The sequence below is a fragment of the Tursiops truncatus genome, chromosome 10 (genome assembly GCF_011762595.2).
Source record: "Tursiops truncatus isolate mTurTru1 chromosome 10, mTurTru1.mat.Y, whole genome shotgun sequence".
Classification (NCBI taxonomy): domain Eukaryota; kingdom Metazoa; phylum Chordata; class Mammalia; order Artiodactyla; family Delphinidae; genus Tursiops; species Tursiops truncatus.
In genome coordinates, this window is record NC_047043.1 from 65844899 (window position 1) to 65868471 (window position 23573).

At 55.4% G+C, this 23573-nt stretch overlaps 3 protein-coding genes and 1 long non-coding RNA gene across 5 annotated transcripts in view; 3 read left to right on the forward strand and 1 right to left on the reverse strand.

Annotated features, from left to right (window-relative positions):
- DOCK3 (dedicator of cytokinesis 3) overlaps window positions 1-12045 on the forward strand; it is a 405892-nt gene extending 393847 nt beyond the window's left edge. For both annotated transcript variants that reach the window (XM_073811161.1, XM_033865050.2), the window contains 5 exons: window positions 2224-2342; window positions 3529-3616; window positions 7510-7632; window positions 8167-8249; window positions 9078-12045. In XM_073811161.1, coding sequence (XP_073667262.1) covers window positions 2224-2342; window positions 3529-3616; window positions 7510-7632; window positions 8167-8249; window positions 9078-9587 — 923 coding nt within the window. In that variant the 3' untranslated portion in view covers window positions 9588-12045. The remainder of the gene's footprint in view (window positions 1-2223; window positions 2343-3528; window positions 3617-7509; window positions 7633-8166; window positions 8250-9077) is intronic.
- LOC109552151 (uncharacterized) overlaps window positions 1-12922 on the reverse strand; it is a 35367-nt gene extending 22445 nt beyond the window's left edge. Inside the window, exons 1-3 of the long non-coding RNA XR_004528548.2 lie at window positions 12768-12922; window positions 10583-11144; window positions 7884-9884 (exon numbers count right to left, since the gene is read on the reverse strand). This is a non-coding gene — a long non-coding RNA (uncharacterized lncRNA). The remainder of the gene's footprint in view (window positions 1-7883; window positions 9885-10582; window positions 11145-12767) is intronic.
- Window positions 12923-13031: 109 nt separating this feature from the next.
- On the forward strand, window positions 13032-17234 carry MANF (mesencephalic astrocyte derived neurotrophic factor). The gene is given in 5 exon segments (XM_004329139.4): window positions 13032-13237; window positions 13239-13333; window positions 14089-14216; window positions 15233-15374; window positions 16801-17234. Coding segments are annotated over 5 exon segments (741 nt in total). The 5' UTR covers window positions 13032-13046; the 3' UTR covers window positions 16986-17234.
- Window positions 17235-18724: 1490 nt separating this feature from the next.
- Window positions 18725-22660, forward strand: RBM15B (RNA binding motif protein 15B). The gene has a single exon (XM_019947495.3). The coding sequence runs from the start codon at window positions 19619-19621 to the stop codon at window positions 22298-22300; it is 2682 nt and encodes an 893-aa protein (XP_019803054.2). The 5' UTR covers window positions 18725-19618; the 3' UTR covers window positions 22301-22660.
- The last annotated feature ends 913 nt before the right edge of the window (window positions 22661-23573 follow it).

The following is a 23573-nucleotide window of genomic DNA, read 5'->3' on the forward strand; positions in this document are numbered from 1 at the left end:
AAACATGGAGATTTTGATTGATCCTCCTTGAATAACTCAGTCATGCTGGGACTTAGCCCCCCTGGGGTTTACCAAACTACAACTGAAGTAGTTCAAAAGTCCTGTGACACAAAAGCCCTTGTGGTGTTTAAATGTTTTCATGAAAAGTAGCCATCACTCTCTCCTACAATGGCTGCCCTGGCTGCCCAGGGAAGACAACAGTGGGCAGGAAGTAAGATGAAAGAGTTAGAAAATCTCGTGGTAGCACAGAGCACTCTTTTGTTTTCGCACCAGAGAGGCCTCCATAACATGGATACAAATCCTCAGCATAGCCCCTGGGGCCTGCAGGCTGCTGTCCCTCCATCCTAGCCCTGCAACATGTATCAGGATATTGAGTGTGCAGATCTGGGGTTGGCCTGGTGAGCCAGACTGTGAGCTCCATGAGGTGAGGGACCATGGCCAAGCTGAGCAAGGCGGTACACCATGTTCCAACCACATGCCTGGTGCGGGATGGGTATTAGATATGAGTTTGATGTAACTGAGTTGGTATAAAGGGGCTATGTCTCTGTGCACACCAAGCTGGGGGTACCCCTGTCCAGAGATGTGGCCAGCAGGACCCAGGGAGCATTCAGAGTTTCTTGCTGGAAAGGCACTATAGAAACCAGTGGGATTAGGAGCCCTTTTCCTTTTTTCTTTACACAGCCATCTTTTTGAGGTTGCCTCAGAGCATAAGTTCTAAAAGGAAATATTGATGTAAGTGAAAAAATCACCAAATAGTAGCAATTCAGGCCTAGTTTTTTAAAAAAGCATACTTTACTCATTCCCTTATCAGTGAAGGATATTTTTAAAACTAGGTCTTAGAGCCAGCCCTGAGGTTCTATAAACAGTATCGCTCAGACCAGCTGTGGAAGAAGTTTACTTAAATAATAATTGCCTTACTTGTTTTTAATATACTGACTTCTTCAACATATTTAAGCCTCATCTCCTTGGACTAAAATGAGTACAAGAGGCATATCTCAAGAACGCCTGGCTGCAGAAGACCTTTTTTAGTTGTACCCTGACAGTGCTTGGACGGCACACTCACAGGAAGGTTCAGAGACCCTGTTTTTCAGGGACACACAGCCTCCTGAACTGCAGGTTCGCCTCTCAGATGGAGCCTCACTAAGAAAACACCACGGAGAGGGGTTTCAACCACTTGAATCAGCCAGAGGCTGCCGAGCTGCTAGTGGGCAAGTAGGGGGCACTGGGATCCAGGTGACCCTCCCACTAGTTTGACATGGATGTGCTGGTGTTTGGCACAATGAGTGATACACGTTTGGAGGGCCTTCTAAATTATATCTTCCCAAGGGAAGCCTGCAAGTTTATTCTCACTACTTCTGTGGAAGGTCCCCTTGAGGACCATTGGTTGACAGGTTCCTGGGCCCATAGCTGTGGCCTGCATCAATGGGGACTAAGCCACACCACATCTGGTCTCCATAACAGCCCCTCAGGCCAGAGGAGGTCTCACAAGAGAAGGGCAAGAACCAAGTCAACTCAAGAGCCTGGGTTAAAGACCCACATAGCTCCATGACTCCCGAGTTCACTGAAGGGCAAGTCTTAGAAACCCTGGAGAGCCCCCTGTGTGCAGGGCCCTGGGCCCCCAGCCACTCTGGCTGGGTCTGCAGTAGGATGGCCAGGAAGGCAGAGGCCAGGCACTGGAGGCTTGGAATCTGGGAAAAGGTGGTAGGGAGCCATCTGGGAACAGGGCCAGTGGTGTCTGGAGAAGGTAAGTGTGTAGAAACAGTGTGTCAAGTAAGAACTGTGCTGCTGTGTTATCTGAGTGTGTCTGTTTCTGTGTGATGGCTCCATTGCAAGCTGGCCTGGGCCCATTCCTGGGCCCCCTGAGAGAGCTCAGCATCCAGGCCACACCCATCTCCCAAGAGTGCTGGATGCAGAGGGCCCCTAGGGCCCCAGCTCCAGTCCCCAGCTCTCCTCATGATCTGCCTCTGAGCATGGTGAGGGCGCTGTCGGGAGTCTGCATTGCCCCAGGTTGTAGTATGTGTGCCTTGGCTGGGATGCCAGGTGCAGCCCCCGCCACCATCTAACCACCAGGCTCTGCTTCATTCCTCCTGTGCTTGCTGAGTTCATCCTCACCCCAACGGCAAGGGGACACCACCCTGGTTCCTTGGCCCCAAGGATGCCTGCCCTCTGGGCCCTCCATCTGTGGCTTGTCATCTGTGCGTGATTGTTCTCACTTGGTTACAGGCTCTCCCTCTCTGCCAGATAAGTACCGCCATGCCCGGGAAATGATGTTGCTGCTGCCCACACACCGGGATCGCCCAAGCAGTGCCATGTATCCAGCAGCCATCCTGGAGAACGGACAGGTAATGGAGCCAGCCTACTGACTGCCCTTTGCTGCAAGTGTGTTGGCCTGGGCTTCCCTCGTTGCACTTGCTAGGCTTTCTGCACTGTCCTTCGTGCCTCCCTCATTCTGCCATAAGACCCTCAGAAGGCTGCTGGGCTCCTAGATGGGAGCTGCAGCGAATGTGAGGACCAGCAGTCCAGATGGAGTACAGCTGTGGGTAGAGTGGTGGCAGGGTTGGAACCACCATTGTTTGTGTGGCTCTCTATCCTTCTGGCCAGCCTCCTGGACTCCTCATCTATAAACAGTCTGGCAGAGAAAATTGGTTATTTTCTGTCCCAAGAAGGCAGTGGTGGACGTGGGTCTAGAAAATGGCCTTCTTCCCTGTGTGTGTGAAGGACATCCTCACTGGGGCAAACTCTGCCTCTTTCATCCATCCATCCATCCATCCATCCACCTGAAGCCCCTCTCTACCCGCTGGGACTACTCTCCACACCATTTGCACAGCTCTCCAAATATCCTATATGGGGCCCTTGAACAAGAAGCTGCAGGGATTAGCTCCTTCCCCTCCTATCCAGTCTTCCCTGCCCTTCTGTCAGGGTCCATGAAAGTCACCTCCAAACAACTGTTACCTAGTCCCAGAGTGCCAGGACTTTCCCAGCAGTACCTCTCTGTGCCTGGTCAGCCCTGCCAGGTGGAAGGAGCAGGTCTGCCTGGCAGCTGCCCATTAGAACAGTAGGTCCTGTCTGTGACTTTGGGCTTGAGTGCTTCCCTTTCCCTACCCTCAGTGCTCACATGGGCCTGTGCATGTGGGGCATCTCCAGGAGACTAAACCTGCCAGTGCTCAGGGGTGAAAGGGGTCCCTAAATCCTTTCTACCAGTGGGTCTCCTTGGCAGGACAGAAGGATACAGTTAGATACCCTCGGGTGCCTGTGTCCTTTTTCTTGGCCATGTACAGGACAACCTGGAGCCCAGGGAGACACTGGAGGGTGGACCCTCAAACACTGCACATGGCAGGACTCAGAGCCAGATAGCGTGGATAGTTTTCCAGCTGGCCTGATGTTCTCAACACATCTCAAGCATGAGCTGTACCACTGCTTTGATTTTTCCATCTGATCCTGGAATATCCTGGCTCCCGTGGCCCACAACACTGCCCCCAAGGTGTAACTGGTTGTTTTCACTCTTTGATGTTTTTCTCCTTCCCTCAGCTGCCAAACTTCCAGCGGGCCCTGTTCCAGCAAGTGGTTGGAGCCTGCAAACCCTGCAGTGATCCCAATCTGTCTGTGGCTGAAAAAGGTATAATTCCCTTTCCCAGGTGGCCTCATCCCATGTTTATCCCCATCCTGAGCGTCTGACTCTTGTCCCTGAGCACCAGCTGGCCAAGGCTGAGCCACACTGTAACGCCCAGGCCAGTCTATCTGTCCAGAGTCCTGACCAGTTCCTGTGTTCACTATTTAACCCACGTCTGGCTTGATGCTAAGGTTTGGATCCTGTTTGTTTGTATCTCTCCCTCCCCAGGGCCCACCCTCTGAGAAGCCCCAGCTGCCACCTGCCCTGAGCCCACCTTTACGAAAACTTGGGCTGCCGTATGCAAATGGTGGGCAGCCACTCCCCGGGGCTCCTCCCGACCAGCCCCAGAATTCAGCAGGCCCTGTGGCCCCTTTGGTCCCTCTCAACTTGGGCCCACAGGGACCTCTCCTTGTTGCTCAGAACAGGCCTGTGGCCAAGCATGTACCCCAGAATAATGGGAAGGACAGGCCATGGCAAAGTGAGTTTCCCAGAGACAGTCCTGTCCAAGGGACTTCAGTTCCTCCTATAGCCGCTCTGGCCTGCAGCTGCTGTGAGTCCATTTTTTACACATTGCAAGTCCAACAACTATACTATGAGACTAGGCAATACTTAGAACAGAGGCTGTTTATAGATAGTGGAGTTTTACCCTATGTTCTGCTCTAGCAAGCTGAAGGAAGAACCAGACTTGGACCCATGTGACCCCGGCCCAAACATGGAGACCTGAGTTCATTTAACATAGAACAGTACCTGTGTGGGGACTATGCTAAGCCTACCTGCCACACAGAACCGGCCCATGTCAGCCCGCTCCCTGTAGGTTCCCCTCCCCTCTCCTCCATCTGTTGGAGTTTAGGGCACACTTAGTCCCCAGCAATACAACCTGCTGTCCCATCAGAACATGTCCCTCCAAAGCTGTTGTCATGTCATCATTGCACCTCTTCACCAAGTACTGTCTGCTGTTCTCACTGTCATTGTTCCTCCCTTGCTCATCATGGAGGATATGCCTCTCTGTCCTCTTTAAGGAGACCACGCACGGGGTCCATGACCTCAGTGCCTGGTAGGCATCGGCACCGGGTACTCAACCACAAAGGGCATGGAGATTCTGGCTGAAGATGCCTTCCTAGCCTCAAGGTTGCACATCCCTAAAACATGCGGCTTACCTGGACCCCTGCACCTGTGCCCCAAAACAGAGTGCCCTTTTGGCCTTGAGGGCCAGAATCCACAGTGGCTTCTCTTTACCTGAGTTGTGGAGCAATCACAGATCTAGCCAAAAGCACAGGTGGGCTCAGAGCTCAATTGGGTGCTGGTGGCCAGACCAGGACCTTAACGCCAACTGGACCCAGAAGAGCTTCAGGCTTCAGACCAAGCTGCAGCAAGAAGCTGGATATGCCCACCTCCCAGGTGTGGGAAGGAAAGAGGGTTGTCTCAGAACAAAGGCTGAGCCCAGAGCAAGCCCATTTAAGCCACAAAGCCAGTGCTCAGTGTGTAGCAAACTAGACATTTGCCTAGGGGGAACACATAGGCCAGAGTAATAACTCCCTAAGTCTCTACCTGGATCCTCCAGGGCAGGAACTGTGCATACTTGTCACCATTCTCTTGTCATCGGGATCTTGAGTCCCATGAGAACTCCACTTCTCACTTACATGTGTCTCTCTTTGCCAGGCAGTGACTCCCAGACCAGGCAAGCCTGCCCTTGAGGCTGTGGGCTGTGCACAGGGGACCTCAGGCCAGTGGTGGCCCATAACAGAGAGAGAGAGAAATGACCAGGACACAGTGGGGATTGCCCCTCTTCTCCTAGGATAGGTCTGTGCATCTTAGATTTTCCACTAACCCCAACGCACTTGTGCTGTATGGCACAAGTTCACTGGTCTCAGTGGTCACCAACAGCAGGCTACAGGGCGAGCTTGATGATTTCTGGTTCACACAGAGGGGCTCAGGCAGGTACCCTTTGTACACCATTGCAGCCTTGCCAGCTTTCTTCCCTCATAGCGTTCCTACCTGCAAGATCCTTTGGGCCCTTGTGGGTAAACTTTTGCAGTCCCACAGTTCTTCCGGGGTCTAGATGTGCACATGAGATCTTGGGCTGTCAGAGCTCCTTTGGGGAAGCTGCCCAGACCCACCTCCAAGCTTCTTATTCAGTGAGGTTTGGTGGCTTTTTATGGAGATGGAACTTCTCCTTTTCGGGAGAGGGAGGCTTAGTGCTGAGGACCAGGAAGCTTATGCTGCGTCTTGAGGAAAGCCTACATGAGAATAGGCCTGTTCAGTTCTTAGGGTGGCTCAGGCTCTCTGAGGAGGCCTTCTGGTGGAATCCACCTGGTGTTCACCAGAGTCAGAATCCTTTCCTCCCTTCAGTGGACAGTTGAGTGTCTGTCTACCCAATCACTGCCACGCCCTCCCTTCTGCCACCAGCCGTCAGCCATCCCATGAGACTGAGCCATGCTCCTCAGAGCTGAAGCTATTGAGGTCATTGAGTTCTACCCTGTGTTCTGCTGCAAGCCCACAGCAGTTCTTGACCAGTGAGGAGGACTAGGGTGGACATCACCCATCACCTTATCCCTGGACCACCCGGGGCCCAACCCCTCCTGGCCACATCCTCCTCAACAGCTAAGCTCTAGCTCCTTCCCTCCCAGAGCCTCTCAGGTCCCATTAGGCCCTGGCATTCCCCACTCAGGACCTGGAGTGGGAAGAACCCAGACCCCAGCCTTGTCAGGCTCACTTTAGCTATGACTGCCTCAGAACAAAGCCAGTGGGTAGGCCGCTTCTCTCTCTAGGAGAGCCCAAAAGGGAATTGGTGCCTGTCTGGCTTTGTCAGAGAAAGGGCGTATTTCTTGTCAGTGTTATTTGTTCTCCAGGAGGAGTTGGCGAGTAGCATTCACATGCCCCCCTCCTGCTCCTGAGACCCCAAGGTCCAGCCATTCCTTCTCTCCTCTCCCCTCCTACAAAGTCACTCACCCCAGCTGTGGCTGAAGGGCCAGTATTCTGGCACTGGACTTCTTCCTTACCATAGGTGGACACCCTGTGTTTTCCCTTTGTCCAGGGCCCACTCTACCCTGCATCCATAGCATGTGGGTGCCAGGAACTGGGCCTCTCTACATGCCCCAAAGCACCCATGGGCTCCACAGCCCTCCCTCCTCTCTGGAAGCAGTGGTCCCTGCTGGACCTGGGCCATGACTCACGGGCTTTAGACTCTCCTCCAGCAGGCACAGTGAATACCAGTCCTTACCTAGAAAACCCCTGTGCCTCCCAAGCCCAGCCAGTGGGCACAGAAGCAACAGGGATGGGCAAAGCTTGTACTTACCACAGGCTCTTTGTGGGGCCAGCTTGGGGGCAGGACCCACTCCCTGGCCGTGCACCAGCTGTGGACGGAGGCAGTCTCTGCTGCCTGTCCATCCTGCTCCCTGCTTTTCCCATTGGGCCAGGGCTATGGGAGATCCCTGAATCCTGACCTTGGTAAGACTCTCCATAGGTGCGCGCTTGCACTCTCTCTCTCTCTCTCTCTCTCTCTCTCTCTCTCTCTCTCTCTTTTTGCAGTCCCATCAGCCTGTTTGACTCTCCTCTTCTCACCTCTTCTGTTGTCTCTTCTCCTCCTGGCAAGTCCTGGAGGCTGCAGACGCTCACTCCTTGCTGCACTTTCTCTCCACTTACCGTATCCTGAGTACTCTTCAGACACCAGTTCACTCTGTTGCTATCCTCTTAAGTGGCTTCTGTCCTGACCACGGTCCCCTGTGGGCCACAGTGTCTTGCTTGGCCAGTGTTTTGTGTCTTAGGAGCTGGCGTGCCACTCCCACGTGTGCTGAGTACATAGTATGCACCTGCAGAAGCCATAGGCTGTAGAACAGGCTTCTCTCAGAGGGTGGCTCAAGAAGTAACCTCCCTTCATGCCATCTGTTTTCACCCTTCAGCGGTGCCAGCAGCCCCCAGCAGCTGGAGCCTGGATAGCGGAGCCCGAGAGGCCCAGCCCTTCCTGTCTGCCCACACGGGGTGCATCCTGGCCCCCCCAGTGCCTCCCCGAAGCCTGCTGCATGGTAAGAAGACTTCCAGTGGGTCCCCCAGATAGTCCCCAGTCTCAGATTCTACTCACGGGCAAGGGCAACAGCCCTCCAGGCTGAGAAGATGAGCCGACTCCGCCAAGGAAAAAACATCTCCACCGCAGGAAGGATCCTGCTGGGCTTTGGGGTCAGTGAGGTTTCCAAGCACAGCAGGTGAGCTCAGTGAGGCCTTTCCAACCATGGAGGCTGAAGACATCAGAACTGACCATGCCAAGCATGATACTCACCAGCCTGTCGTCGCCAAGCAGCAGGCTGAGAGCTGCCACTGTCTGCAGTCTGTTGTTCCATGGGCTCTGATGCACTCGACCTCTTGACCTCCTGTGTGGCATGGGTGTCTTTACTCCAGCAGCTTGTGTTTTGGAGAACTTCAGTGAAAAGAGAGGTTTTCCTGTGGCCTTCAATGCTGAGGGGTTGCAGGAGACTCACATCTGTCCACTTGGCCCTGCAAGATATGCTGACGTGCAGCGCAAGAAGGGCCCAGCTGAGGCTCTGGTTCTGTTTCCTTTGCAGGTCATTACTCCCTACACTTTGACGCCTTCCACCACCCCCTGGGTGACACCCCCCCGGCCCTCCCAGCCCGGACCCTGCGCAAGGTAATGCACTAAGGTGACAGCCCCAGCTGAGAGGAGCCATCTCAGCTGCTAGAATCACCCCTGAGACACCTGAGGTCTACCTCTCCTGCTCCTGTCCCTGAGATCCCAGCCTGGCTGAAGCTGGGGGTGGCCGGAGCCACACTTGGGATGCAGATGACCAATGTGTCCTGCAACAAACGTGATGGGGGCAGGGAAGTCAGAGGGTCCTGGAGACAGCAACACATGGTACCCAGAGTATGTGAGCAACGAGCAGTGAGAAGCCAGGGGGTTCCCTGCCAACACCCAACTTATCAACACACCACAGTTCAAGACATAAAGAAACATTCCTGTGGTGGATCATAGAGCACTTTAAACTGGACTCCACTCAAAGCAAGAAGCATCAGATACCAGACCTTTACGAAAAACTCATTAACTTTTCTGCAAATTGGAAAAGACTGTCACAGATTTTAGCAGCAGAATGCACTCATCTGGTCCATGGCCCACTAGGGTTCTTTCTACCCTCGCCAACTGGCCTGATGACCCAGTCCTTCTGTCTGTACCCCAGAGCCACAGCCAGCAGCCTGGGACATGGCTTCAGGGGGCACAACTGCCCAGCAGCCAAGACAGGGCCATTTTTTAGCCACAGAAATGCAGGTGATTCTGGGGCTCCACTGGCTTGGGGGCAGGGAAGAGCTAGGGGGTGATTGATGATGAAACAAGAAACATGCTGTTGATGAGGATTATTTTAAAGTTCATTAATAAGCAGACTCTTGGTCTTCTCTTCCCATGGTGGGCCAGCCAGCCTGTTTGGAAAGAGGGATTCTAACATTTTTACCTTTTCTTTTGCAGTCTCCTCTCCACCCTATCCCAGCCTCCCCCACAAGCCCCCAGTCGGGCCTGGATGGCAGCAACTCTACGCTGTCTGGCAGTGCCAGCAGCGGTGTGTCTTCCCTAAGCGAGAGTAACTTTGGGCACTCCTCGGAGGCCCCTCCTCGAACCGACACCATGGACTCCGTGCCGAGCCAGGCCTGGAATGCTGACGAAGATCTTGAGCCACCCTACCTCCCCGTCCACTACAGCCTCTCTGAGTCCGCTGTTCTGGACTCCATCAAGGCCCAGCCGTGCCGAAGCCACTCAGCCCCGGGATGTGTCATCCCTCAGGACCCCATGGACCCCCCTGCGCTGCCACCCAAGCCCTACCACCCCCGCCTGCCGGCCCTGGAGCACGACGAGGGTGTGCTGCTGCGTGAGGAGGCCGAGAGGCCTCGGGGCCTGCATCGCAAGGCCTCGCTGCCTCCTGGGAGCACCAAGGAAGAGCAGGCTCGCATGGCCTGGGAGCACAGCCGAGGGGAACAATGAGGGGTAGGGAGGCAGCTAGGACACCACCCTCAGTGAGCAGCTTGCCCCACCACTCCAGGTCTGAAAAGCAAGTCCCCCCGCAGGGAGCCAGAGAGGCCTGGCACTCAGGAGAGAACCACCCCGAGTCTACATTCTACTGCCGTGAACTCGTGTGTTGCCATGTACAGAGGCCACAGCAGCATGAAGGGTTGTGGCTTCTCTTTTTATTTCATTTTCTACATTCCATTTCTATGGGTTTTCCTTTTTCCTTTGTGGAGTAGATGCTTTCTTCCTCCTGCAGTTCCAGACCATGTGGAGCTATATGGAGATATTGCATAGACAGAATCAATTGCTTTGCAGGGCCCAGCGGGGTAGGAGCCCAGGCCCTCCCTCCAGGGAAGAGATGCACAGAAGAATGGGAATTGCACTAGGGACCTCTTCCTTTGCTGTGTGGACAGAAGAGCTCACGGTTGTATTCAGGGATTGCAAGGACCACATTGACTACGTCACCGGTGGACAAGGGGGCTACAAGCCATTTTGCACAAATGTCTGCCCACTTGCTCCCTCTTCCATCCAGGAGTGTGCAACTGAGAGGCTGGCTAGGCCAACCTGCCAGCTCAGGCATGTGACCTGGCCGAACTGCATGCCCAGGGCATACTGCCAGGCTTCCATGGGCCAGCCCTGCCTCCTACTCTACCTTGGATTTTTCCCTCCATCGTTTTTATTTCTGACCCTTTGCCCCTCTCCACTCTTAATACACCCCGTGCCCTGCAGGAGCCCCCTTGGTGCATGGATCTGCAGTGGTTATCTCCTATCCTCTGGAGCTTGAGTGGGGGTATAGCGCCAGAGGGACTACCCTCACCACCTTCCTCCCCAGGGCCCGGGCAGCCACGTGTTGAGAAACAAGCTGATACAGGAGTGAGGCTGGGTGTGGCAGGGGCCGGAAATCCTCAAAGCTTTCAGAAGTGGCCAGAGTGCTTGTCATCAGCTCCTGAATCAGGGATTTTCAGCACTACCTCCAAGCAGTGGGGTTGGCTGCCCAGCCAGGCTTCTAAGGCCCGAGGACTTGTGGTCAGGCTCAGCAAGCTCCTGGGTAAAAAGGGTGGGAGGGATTCTCCTCTTAGAAGCAGAGAGCCACACAGGTTGAATTATCCTCTCCCAGTAGCCAAGTGCAGGGCCTCAGCTCCAGGCCCGTGGGGACCACCACTCAGGGTTCAGGGCGGGCAGGAGGGCAGTTTCTCCAGCCTCCCAGTCTGTTGGGCAGAAGGTAGTGGTGTCTTTATAGAAAACTCTTTCAGGTCAGGGCACCGATTTTCCTCTTGGTTTATTATTTGGGGGAATAGGGTGGGGTGGTAATAGTATTTTACCAGGGTGCTTCTAAGTTACTTTAAAAAAGTCTACGAAACATTTATTTGCTTGCATTCACAACTGTGATGGTCCCACGGCTGCCTTCTCCTTGTTGAGCAGGTATGTTCTCCCCTAGTTCCTCTTCTGCTGGCCCATCTGACCTCCATGGTTAGGGTATTTTTCACTTGTAAACAAATGCCAGGTTGTTTAATAGGAATGCCAGCAAGTAACCTATGAGGAAAGATTGGGGGGCCGCATTAGCTTCAGGGCGTCTGGGAGTGTTTATCACCATTGTGGGTCCTTTCTGATACTTCAAGGGTGACTCCAAGCAGAGTGGGTCAGTCCTGGCAGGCCTGGACCATCTGGTGTTCACAAGTGTGACAGTCGGGGATTAGCTCTGGATTTCTTAGGTAGGAGGGCATATTTAGGTTTTAGGGCACTTCTGAACCTCAATCCCTGGACAAGGCAGTCCTCACATAAGAACATCTACCTTCTCCACCTGGTGGCATGGGAGGGTAGAGAGTGGAATGTGGGTTCATTTGGCCTTGCCTCATACAGGGTGAGCCCAGTTTGTTTTCCCTCTCCATTTTCCCTAATTCCATGAAAAGGACATGATCCAAATTCCTTTCACTGGAGAATCAGCCAGTCTGAAGGGAAGTGGGAGGCAAGAGATGAGAATCCTCTGAAAAGATTGTGAAATACTGATTTTCATTCTTTCAAGCTTATTTGTAAATACCTATTTGAATGCTGTGTATTTGTACAGGAATTTGAGCAAAAAATGTATAGAGTGTGATGTCCAATTGGTATTCAGCCCTATATAAATGTGTTTTTAACCTCTGGCATTCTGTGCTTATTTAAAATAAGAAAACTTCTAACCATTTCTTTTGTGTATTTATGTTTAAAATAAGCAGCGACTTAAAAATGGTCTTACCTGTACCAGAAAGCAAAGTTAAAGAAAAAAAAATTTGTACTGGTGTCCCAAAAGGTATTTTACTGTATATATTGTGGTAGCATGTTCTAAATCCAACAAGTAATGTGAATTTTAAATGTAAATATCTGCCACCTTATTTCCCCCCTTTCCCCACTCCTTTGACTGCTGTGATGTGAATTAAAGATGAATACCTGACACTGACCCGCTGAATTCACTGAATTGGGAGCAGCGCAAGTGCCTCTCTCCAACCCTTGCCGCTGGGCTCCAAGCCCTTTTAGCCCCATAGAAATCTCCTTTCTGCCCTGAGCGCAAAGCCAACCTTTCCCACGTCCTGCCTTCAAAGACAGGGAGCCAAACCCTGCCCTGGATATGAGGGCAGCCAAGGGCCCTGAGCGCTCAGTGGGAAGCAGGAGGCGGCGTGCCAGCCACCTCGGCCAGGCTTCCGAGGCTTGTGAGGAAAAGGGGGGCACCTCTTACCAGCGTGCGGGACAAGCCTCCGAACCCCCGACCTCCCCACTCTGAGGCGGGATGCTTCTGATCCCAAAGCCACGCAACCAACCCTGGCCCGGGTGCCTCTCTGAGTTCTGGGAAGGCAGCCCGGAGGAGAGCCTTTCCTACGGGCGCCCCTCCAGCCCAGAGTCTGTCCACCCCGGCCCGGGTACCCCTGACAGCCCGCGCGAGGCGGGCTCCGGCTACCCGGGGCTCAAGCGGGTGGGTGCCTGAGCTGCTGAGGCAATTCGGACGCGGTCCGCCGGCCTCGCAGGCGCCAGAGCCTCCGCAGGGGCTCCCCAAAGTCTGGTTCCCCCCGCCTACGTGATCCTTTAAAAAAAGGTAAAAGGGGAAAAAAACCTCTTCGGAGCCTCGCCTGCGGCCCCCCGCCGTCCCTGCCTTGTTGGGTTACGGCTGGCCCCAGAGCCCCTGACCTGCGCCACAATTCGGAGCCTGGGCGGGGAGGTCCGTGGGTTTTTCGGGCCGGCTTGGGGCCCAGAACAGAGGGTACGCAAGCCAACTCAGCACGCGCGGTACAGCGCCCAACCCGACTTCAGCCAGCAACACTCCGCCTCAGCCACTGCCGGGTCACCTACCCAAGATGGCGGCCCGAGCCGCTTCCGCCGCCTCCACGGCCGCTTCCTGCCGGCCGCCCTGGTTCAATCAGCAGCCGACAACTGTCTAGGGCCGAGGGCGGGCGACGCCATCAGCCAATGGGGAAGGGCAGCGTGGAGCCGCCCGTCTGGGCTCCGAGGCGCGTGGACCAATGGAGGCATGGTGTGTGGGAGGGCGCGGAGAGCACCCACCAATGGGGAGCCACGGCGCGCGGCCCGGACCTGGAGGAAGCGGGGCTCTGCGGGCGCGGTGTAGTCGGGCGGTGGCGGCGGCGGCGGCGGCGGCGGCGGGTGGAGGAGGATGTGGGCCACGCACGGGCTGGCGGTGGCGCTGGCTCTGAGCGTGCTGCCGGGCAGCCGGGCGCTGCGGCCGGGCGACTGCGAAGGTGCTGCGGGGTTGGGGGTCCGTGCGCTGTGGCCCGCCTGGCGGCGGCGCTGCCAAACCTAACCAAACCACTGAGCGGCCCAGTGGCAGGGGCTGATACGGGCGGGGGCGGCGGGGGCGGCCGGCCCCAGAGGGGTCCGCCAGAGGAAGGGCCGACGCCGGGCCTCTTAGAAAACATTTCCTGGGCCTACAAAACATTGGTCCGACGAGAAGAAGCTGGGACTAGATCGTGCAGAAAACTTGGCCTGAAATTGAGATAACGCTGGAGTTTTGGTCCTTTCCCATCACTGGGCAGAGGCTCCCGGCCAGGGGGCTCCCGGCTCCATGCCGGCCGTGGGCACCGCGCCTTGTCTGATGGGGTTGCGAAGCCGCACCTCGGAGTTCGGTGTTGTATTTGGAAATGAGCAGCATTTGGATCGCTGTTTTCTTCGGCCTCCAGTTTGTCCATTTATGAGGTCACAGTGAGTCCATTTCAAGGACACGTGTTCAGTCTCGGCTTAAACTTTATGGAAAAAGCAGGGAGGAGCCTTTTTTGGGTCATTGGGTGATGCTCGTTCCCCGTATGCCCTGGGTGAACCAGGGGGCCCAGCAACCCGGAGCGCGGTTCTGTCTACCTGTGGGCACCTGAGAAAATCGGTGATGGAAAAACTCACCTTTCTCCGTGTCTCCTATTAAAATTGCTGACGGAGTTCCCTCCTGGCGAATTGCGGTGCAACTTGGTGATTGCTGAGCATCTCCCTTCCCTCTCTTTTCCAGTTTGTATTTCTTATCTGGGAAGATTTTACCAGGACCTCAAAGACAGAGATGTCACATTCTCACCAGCCTCTATTGAAAAAGAACTTATAAAGTTCTGCCGTGAAGCAAGAGGCAAAGAGAATCGGTTGGTGAGTAGCTGTCTGACCCTCCCCAAGCTGGCCCTGGCCAGTGTTTGACCCTCTGCTTCACAGACCTCTCAGTAAAAGGCCCTGCCCACTTGTCTATTCAGGAGGCCAGATGTTCTGTCAGTTAACTAATGTGGGACTGAAGGGCTTTCTGTATTCTGCAGTTGTGATGTTACCCTCTTAGTACTGATTAAGCACCTACTGTGTGCTGGGCACTGGAAATACCAGGGGAGAGCAATGACAGGCAAATGATGCAGTGGGATGGGTGTCATGCAGAAAATGGACCAGGATGGAATGAGTGGGTGCTGATTTAGACAGTAGTTAAGAATTCTTCTGAGGGCTTCCCTGGTGGCGCAGTGGTTGAGAGTCCGCCTGCCGATGCAGGGGACACGGGTTCGTGCCCGGTTTGGGAAGATCCCACATGCCGCGGAGCGGCTGGGCCCGTGAGCCACGGCCGCTGAGCCTGCGAGTCCGGAGCCTGTGCTCCGCAACGGGAGAGCCACAACAGTGAGAGGCCCGCGTACCGAAAAAAAAAAAAAAAAAAAAGAATTTTTCTGAGAAAGGGTCATCATTGTGAAGGGGGAAGAGCATCCCAGGCAGAGGGAATAGCCAGTGTGAATGCCCAGAGGCCAGAGTAATCTTGGCATGTGTGAGGGTAGTAGAAGATTACAAAGTGTGCCCAGGGTAGGCCAAGGCTGAATTGAGGACAAGAGCCCTAATGAAACGATGGCTTTTGTAGCTTTAACTTCCCTGGCAGTCTCTGGTTTGTCTGTCTTTCTGTTTAAAGGTTTGAACCGTGGTGACTTTTAAATTCATCTGGTGTCTGTCGTCAGCTCTGGGACCAAGCGTGTATTAAGAGCCTGGGGTTTACACTGACTGAATCTGACTGCCAGTACAGGCGGGGCATGGGAAAATGAGGCCCTGGCAGAGAAAGAAGATGTTTTCAGATGTCAGTATGCTTTGGAGGAGACAGCTCTCAAGTGGCACCTCCTGAAGGCCATTGTCCTTTCTTGCTGCAGTGCTACTACATTGGGGCCACAGATGATGCAGCCACCAAGATCATCAACGAGGTGTCGAAGCCCCTGGCCCACCACATCCCTGTGGAGAAGATCTGTGAGAAGCTCAAGAAGAAGGACAGCCAGATCTGTGAGCTAAAATATGGTGAGTGTGGCCTTATTTAACCAACACCGAACCCACTCCTTGCTCAGGCATTAATGAAGTTTACTTTCTAGCTGGGGAAGGCACGTGATAAACTAGAGCCTTCACGAGTGAGTTATACAGCATGGTTGGTGGTGTTAAATGGTGGGGGCGGGGGGCAGTGCACAGACTCACCTTGCATCATGGTGGGTGGAGGTTAGAATAGGCCTCATCGAGGAGGTGACATTTCAGCAAACTTTGAAGGAGGTGGGGGATTAGCCAAGGGCATAACTAATGGAAGAGCATTTCAGGCAGAGGAAACAGGCAGTGCAAAAGCAACCAGTGGCATGACAGATGGGTGGGCAGGTCACAGAGGGCCTTGCAAGTTGGTGAAGATTTGGCTTTTAGTCTGAGGGAAGATGAGAATGTTGGTTTTCGGCCAGAGAAGGGATGTAGTCTGACTTGCCTTTAACAGGCTTGTCCTGGGCTTCCCTGGTGGCGCAGTGGTTGAGAGTCCGCCTGCTGATGCAGGGGACACGGGTTCGTGCCCCGGTCAGGGAAGATCCCACATGCTGCGGAGCAGCTAGGCCCGTGAGCCATGGCCACTGAGCCTGCATGTCTGGAGCCTGTGCTCCGCAGCGGGAGAGGCCCGCGTACCGCAAAAAAAAAAAAAAACAGGCTTGTCCTGACTGCAAGCTCTGAAGGTCCAGCGATCTTTATTATTTTAAAAAAGAATGGCTGTGTCCCAACGAGAAGGCCCAAGATTATGGGAGCACAGCATCTCTTTTGCTGAATAAGTCTCTGGTGGGAAAAACAGTTCAGGTCTTCAGAAAGAGTCAGGGCCAGGAATCATTGTCCTCTTCTGTAAAATTTAAACAGCACCAACATATTTTATTGTGAATTGAGTGTCCAAGGGCTGTGTTCGCCCACTTGTGTCAAGGATAACTGGTCTTCTGAGAGTGATCCTGGTTCAGTCCTGATGACTCAGGGTCTCTCTTTGGGCATAAGTGGTCATGGAAGAGTAAGCTTCTAACTAAAGGGCCCGACCATGGTCTGTGTTGAGCAGTTGAGGCTAGGGGATCTATCTGCTCTGTCACCCTGGAGCTCTTATTCTACAGTGGTGTGGGCTGCACTGTGACTGTTTAAGAGGCACTTGGAGTGGGAGCCACATTCCTCCTATAAGGTTCCTCCTGTAAGGACCACATGGCCTCCATCCCTGTCCCTGGTGACACCTGCATGTCTGTGGTGGACATTGCCAGCATGAGACCCACCTTCCTGGTGAAGGGGCCTGGGCTAGTTCTCCCTCTTGGGGGCAGTGGGCACTGACACACTTGCATGTGTCTCCCTGCGATCAGTAGGGCTGCTTGTTTTAAGGGATGGTTTGGATGTGCGGGACTATTGGGGTCTGCTGTTCTCCCACCTAGCTGGTTATTCTCCCTGCTCTCTCCAGACAAGCAGATCGACCTGAGCACGGTAGACCTGAAGAAGCTTCGAGTTAAAGAGCTAAAGAAGATCCTGGACGACTGGGGAGAGACGTGCAAAGGCTGTGCAGAAAAGTCTGACTACATCCGGAAGATTAATGAACTGATGCCTAAATACGCCCCCAAGGCAGCCAGTTCACGGACTGATTTGTAGTCTACCCGATGCCTGCTGCACCTGAGGGGAAAAACACTTCATCTGTGTCTGTCCCAAACAGCCTTTTTGTAATTTATTTTTTAGGCAGGCTCCTGACAAAGTCAGGCTTGAAGCCTGGAGCTTTCCTGATGATGCTGGGTCCACAGCGCCCCCTTGGGGGGGATTCACTTTGTTCTGTTGCCGATTTACTCTAGGACTTCAAAGTGTGTCTGGGATTTTTTTATTAAAGGAAGAAAATTTCTAGCTGTCTTTGAAGAATTAAAGTGAATACTGAAATTGGGTTTTACCCATAATGAAGATTTCACCGGTTTATGCTTTCCAGTTTATAAAGAGTTTTCAGGTATATTCACATTTGTCCCTCGACCACCAGTCAGTGCTGGAGATGCCAGGGGGACTGAGGCACGTGGGGTTGTGCAGGACCGGAGGGTCGCTCAAGGAGAATGTTGGGCTTGATACCCCCAGCCCACAGGGACTATCTTACCTACATGAGAGGGGCTGACATGGGGCTTGGCTGTGAGCAGGACTGAGGTTTAGTGCACTTTTCTGTGACGATGACTTCAATAACTGCCTGTGTTCAGTACTGTCACATTTCTAAAGATGCTGATGGCCTGGCTACCTCCACCAGTCAGTGTCCAGATCTGGCCATCTACTTGCTCATCTGAGTTTGTGGTCTAGTGTCAGTCCTAAGTCTTTGGTGCCTAATTGGGAATTTGCAAGACTGGCAGGAGTTGGTTTGTACAAAGAGCCGATGAGAGGCTGCCTTTTGCCTTTGTTTACCCAAGATAAGCCTAACAGTTGAGGTCCCGAGAGCATGTCCCTGGAGTCTGGTTGTTTAGTTGCTCTCTTTGGGGTTGGTGCTTGGGAAACCCAGTTATCAGCATGAACTGTGACTCAGTGGAGACACCTCTGCTCCTCATGCCTGCAGAGACCACCTGAAGGGAAGGACTAAGAAGCAGTGCTTTCTAAGGAATTGCTCTGACTTTGGGTCACATCATTTGTACAGTTCCTAAATTCAGTTTACCTACGTAAAGGGCCCTCTCAGCTTGCTGTGGGGGTCCACTAATGCCTGGCAGGAGCAAGCAGGCCCAGGCCCACATTTTTCACCTCTACAGCACCATGTCTGAGAGGAAAGTGAGGTCGTCTCTTAGGCCAAGTGTTCCCTGTTTGGAGGAATTAGATGGGCTGTTAAGATCTGACAAGCAAAAAAAAAAAAAAAGATCTGACAAGCACAAAGTATCCTGAGCCCCCCTGAACGGTGCTGAGACAATCCATGGCTGGAGCCAGAAGTCTTAGGAGATGGAGCTGTTTCAGCCTAGCACCCTAGGTCTCTGTTCCTGTGGCCTTTGTGCCCTCCAGGCCACAGTGAGCAGGGAAGACAGCCCAACTACTACTACCCTAGAGCTGATCCCCAAGATTATCTGTGAAAGGAGACGTGGAATGTTAACAGGTGTTTCTTCTAAGACTTTCCTCTTGCACCTGCCTTCGCTGTTGCAGGAGCTCCTCCCACAGCGTTCTGGCCGTGGGAGGAGGGAAGAGCTGTGGTCCGCTCTTCCCCACTCCACGGTTTCTGTGGCCGAAGTTGGGTCCGGTTCTGCGAAGCCTCCAGCAACTCTCCATGGAGAATGAAAGCTTCCCCAAGGGGTTTGGCTCCTTGTCAGGATTCCCTCTCACCTCACCACCACGGAGGTGGACAGAAGGGCACTGGCCAGGGAGAGGTAAGCGTGGCAAACTGGGTAACCGCCGGGTTTGGTGTTCTCTTCGCCCTTGGCTTCACGGCCCTACCCTTATAGCCCTCTGTGTGCTCTAATGCCCAGAGCAGAGGGTGGGGCCCTGTGGCACCAAGGAGACTATTCCCACTCTGGAAACCGCAGGTTTGTTTCGGATTTCTGTGCCCAGGGCCCAGACAGGTCGCGCCTTCTGCATGCATAGCCATAGTCCTCATGGCCTTTCGGGGCGGGGGAGAGGGGGCGCGCCGCTGTTGCAAGTGAACCTGAACGCAGGGGATGCTCGGGATATGGGGCATGGGTACTAGGGAGCGGCGTGTTTCGGTCCTTGGGGTTGTCCATGCTGGACCCGTCAGGAGATGCCGTGGCAGGGCACGGGGATCACCCAAGCCTAGTCCTGGAGTTGGGAATACCACGTAAAGAAGCCGCTGGGTCAAGGCCTGGGACCCACGCGCCGACAGAGGCTGCCACAGCCGCTGCCATCAGCGCGGGCCCCGTAGCCGGGAGCCAGAGGCCTACGTCCTGCAGCCTCCTGGGCTGGCTCTTTCGAGGTCTCCAATCGCCGTGGAGCCCCGAGCCTCGTCCACGTCGGCCGCGCCGTGGCGCCAGAGCTCACAGCCTGGCCGCGCTCGCCCACTTTGCCCCGGGGTCACGTGGAACGGGGGGGCGCAACCTGATGACGCACGCCCGGCGCAGCTCTCGCCCCGCCCACCACGGGGTCACGTGGCACGGCCGGCGCAGCTTGATAACGCGACGCCCAGGCCCTGGGCGCAGCTCCCGCCCCGCCGCCGCGCCGAGTCCTTTTGTCCAAGATGGCGGTGCCGGGGGCGCTGCCTCTTCGGCAGCCGCCGCCGCCGCCGCCGCTGTGAGGGGCCTGCGGGCCGCCCGCCCGCCCGCCGCGCCGGCGCCATGAAGAGGCAGAGCGAGCGAGACTCGAGCCCGAGCGGGCGCGGCTCGTCATCGTCGGCCAAGCGGCCGCGGGAGCGCGAACGGGAGGCGGAGGCGGGCGGGCGGCGGGCGGCGCACAAGGCCTCGGGCGGCGTCAAGCACCCCGTTCCAACGCGGGCCCGCGACAAACCCCGTGGTAGCGGGGGCGGCGGCGGCGGCGGACATCGCGACGGCCGCGGCGCCGGGGACGCGAATCACCGTGCGAGCAGCGGCCGCTCCTCAGGCTCGGGCGCCGGCGGCGGCGGACGCGGTGCCAAGGCCTCGGGAGACCCGAGCGCTTCGGGCACTTCGCCCCGCGCGTCTCCACTACCGCCACCTCCGCCGCCTCCCGGGGCCGAGCCCGCGGGTCCCGGCTCATCAGCAGCCGCACCCGAATACAAGACGCTGCTCATCAGCAGCCTGAGTCCCGCGCTGCCCGCCGAGCACCTCGAGGACCGGCTCTTCCACCAGTTCAAGCGCTTCGGCGAGATCAGTCTGCGCCTGTCGCACACGCCTGAGCTGGGCCGCGTGGCCTACGTGAACTTCCGGCACCCGCAGGACGCGCGCGAGGCCCGCCAGCACGCCCTGGCCCGCCAGCTGCTGCTCTACGATCGTCCGCTCAAGGTGGAGCCCGTGTACCTGCGCGGCGGCGGCGGCGGGAGCAGCCGGCGAAGCAGCAGCAGCAGCGCGGCCGCCTCCACGCCGCCCCCGGGGCCACCCGCGCCCGCTGACCCGCTCGGCTACCTCCCGCTGCACGGCGGCTACCAGTACAAGCAGCGTTCGCTGTCCCCGGTTGCCGCCCCGCCACTGCGGGAGCCCCGCGCCCGCCACGCCGCTGCAGCCTTTGCCCTGGATGCTGCCGCCGCCGCCGCCGCCGTAGGACTATCCCGTGAGCGGGCCCTGGACTACTATGGGCTGTACGACGACCGCGGGCGACCCTATGGCTACCCGGCGGTGTGCGAGGAGGACCTGATGCCTGAGGACGACCAGCGGGCTACGCGCAACCTCTTCATCGGGAACCTGGACCACAGCGTGTCAGAGGTGGAGCTGCGACGGGCTTTCGAGAAGTACGGCATCATTGAGGAGGTGGTCATCAAGAGACCCGCTCGTGGTCAGGGCGGTGCGTATGCCTTCCTCAAATTCCAGAACCTGGACATGGCCCACAGGGCCAAGGTGGCCATGTCGGGTCGGGTGATTGGCCGCAACCCCATTAAGATAGGATATGGCAAGGCCAACCCCACTACTCGCCTCTGGGTGGGTGGCCTGGGACCTAACACCTCACTGGCGGCTCTGGCCCGGGAGTTTGACCGCTTTGGGAGCATTCGGACCATTGATCATGTCAAAGGAGATAGCTTTGCCTACATCCAGTACGAAAGCTTGGACGCAGCCCAGGCCGCCTGTGCTAAAATGAGGGGCTTTCCCTTGGGAGGTCCAGACCGCAGGCTGCGGGTGGATTTTGCCAAAGCAGAGGAGACTCGGTATCCCCAGCAGTACCAGCCCTCACCCCTCCCTGTGCATTACGAGCTGCTCCCAGATGGATACACCCGGCACCGAAACCTGGATGCCGACCTGCGGGTGAGGGATAGGACCCCCCCACACCTCCTTTACTCAGACCGAGACCGGACCTTTTTGGAAGGGGACTGGACCAGCCCCAGTAAAAGCTCTGACCGCCGAAACAGCCTCGAGGGCTACAGCCGCTCAGTGCGCAGCCGGAGTGGTGAGCGCTGGGGAGGAGATGGGGACCGGGGCCTGCCCAAGCCCTGGGAGGACAGGCGGAAGCGCCGGAGCCTTTCCAGTGATCGTGGGAGGACAACCCACTCCCCTTATGAGGAACGGAGCAGGACCAAGGGTGCTGGGCAGCTTGTGGACCGAGGCTCTGACCGCACCCCTGAGCGCAGCCGCAAGGAAAACCATTCCAGTGAAGGGACCAAGGAATCGAGCAGCAACTCCCTCAGCAACAGCAGACACGGGGCTGAGGAGCGGAGCCACCACCACCATCATGAGGCTCCAGACTCTTCCCACGGGAAGAAGACTCGGGAGAGCGAGCGCAATCATCGGACCACTGAGGCTGAGCCCAAGCCTCTTGAAGAGCCAAAACACGAGACCAAAAAGCTCAAGAATCTTTCAGAGTATGCCCAGACACTGCAGCTAGGTTGGAATGGGCTTCTAGTGTTGAAAAACAGCTGCTTCCCGACATCTATGCACATCCTAGAGGGGGACCAGGGGGTTATCAGCAGTCTCCTCAAAGACCACACTTCTGGGAGTAAGCTGACCCAGCTGAAGATTGCCCAGCGCCTTCGACTGGACCAGCCCAAGCTCGATGAGGTCACACGACGCATCAAGCAGGGGAGCCCCAATGGCTACGCAGTGCTCCTAGCCACACAGGCGACCCCCAGTGGGCCTGGCACTGAGGGGATGCCCACGGTGGAGCCAGGCCTACAGAGGCGGCTTCTCAGGAACCTGGTCTCCTACTTGAAACAGAAGCAGGCTGCAGGGGTGATCAGCCTGCCAGTGGGTGGGTCCAAGGGCAGAGACAGCACGGGCATGCTCTATGCCTTCCCTCCCTGCGACTTTTCACAGCAGTACCTCCAGTCAGCACTGAGGACATTGGGAAAGCTAGAGGAAGAACACATGGTGATAGTTATAGTAAGAGACACAGCCTAGCCTGAACCTGTCTTTTCCACAAAAGCAGTTATTTTAAGATCTAACCCCCACCCCCACCCCCCGCCTTCCCCCCCATTCCAAAACTTACCCCCTTGGTTTGAATTCTCTGCTGCTTTATTTCGGTTCATTTGGTAGGGGCCAAAGTCCTCCCCCACCAAAACTAAATTCTTAGGTTTTGGGGTTTTTTTTTTGTTTTTTTGTTTTTTTTACAGTGATGAGAAAAATGAGAAGGGACTCCTGTCATGTTGGTTTCTAGTGTATGAGATAATGTCTGCTGTGTTCTGTATTTTTTTATTTTTTGACTAACTGTATGGAAAGTTGTCAGTAAAGCCTTTGTCAGAGGATGGATTTTTAATCCTGTTCAGAGTCCTGGTTTAATCAAGTTTTTTTTCTCAAAGGATGGAAGACTTCCCTGCTGCATGCACACAAATGCCCTACGTCATCTTTCCACCACTGGGGTATCTCACAGTCCTCCTGCATTGGTGGCGCTCAGCCCCTCAGCTCTTAGGGCTGAATCAGGACTTTACTCACATTTGTTTTTTATCTTGGCTGAGAGCAGGTGGGTTTCATTTTGGACCCTGCCATGCCAGATTGAGCAGAGCCCATGCACAGGAAGGGGTTGAGCCTAAGTCTAGCCAGCAGCTGTGGTAGTTTTTTGTTTTCTTGCCCTGAACAATGTGTGTGTCCATCAGTTTGAGCTGTAGCTGTTGAACAAAGCACCTAGTCTTCAGGCCTTTTTGAAAGCACGTAGACCTTAGCAGTTGTGTGGTCTTGCAGTCATGGGAGGAGCAGTGCAATATTGGGGTCTTGGTACCATGGATCCGTGGGGCCTCCTTTTCTTGTTCAGCCTCCCTTCTAGCCTTAATGCAGCAGCCCAGGGATACCCGGTTGGAGACAGCTGCCTCGGACTCCAAGGGACAGTGGAGGCCAAATGCTGGAATGGAGAGTGGGAGGCAGCTTTCCTTGGTTAATTCTTGAAACTTTCCCGGTGTTTGTGAATTCTGGCTTTTCCTTTGATTGTTTGGGGCTGATGTGTCAATGGAGTGGGCCTCTGCCCAGTCACTAGAGCTTTGTGAGAGACACTGAATCCCTGGCCTGAAGAGTTTTTGAGGTAGTACAGTGGGTTAGGAAAATGCTCTTGTTAACTGACATAACTTTCCCAGATACAAGTAGGCACTTATGCCTAGGCCTCTTGCCCTGATGTTGCAGAGGTGGGGACCACTGGGGGAGAGGTGCTTCTGTGGGGAAATGTCACAGTTGCCGAGGTGTTCGG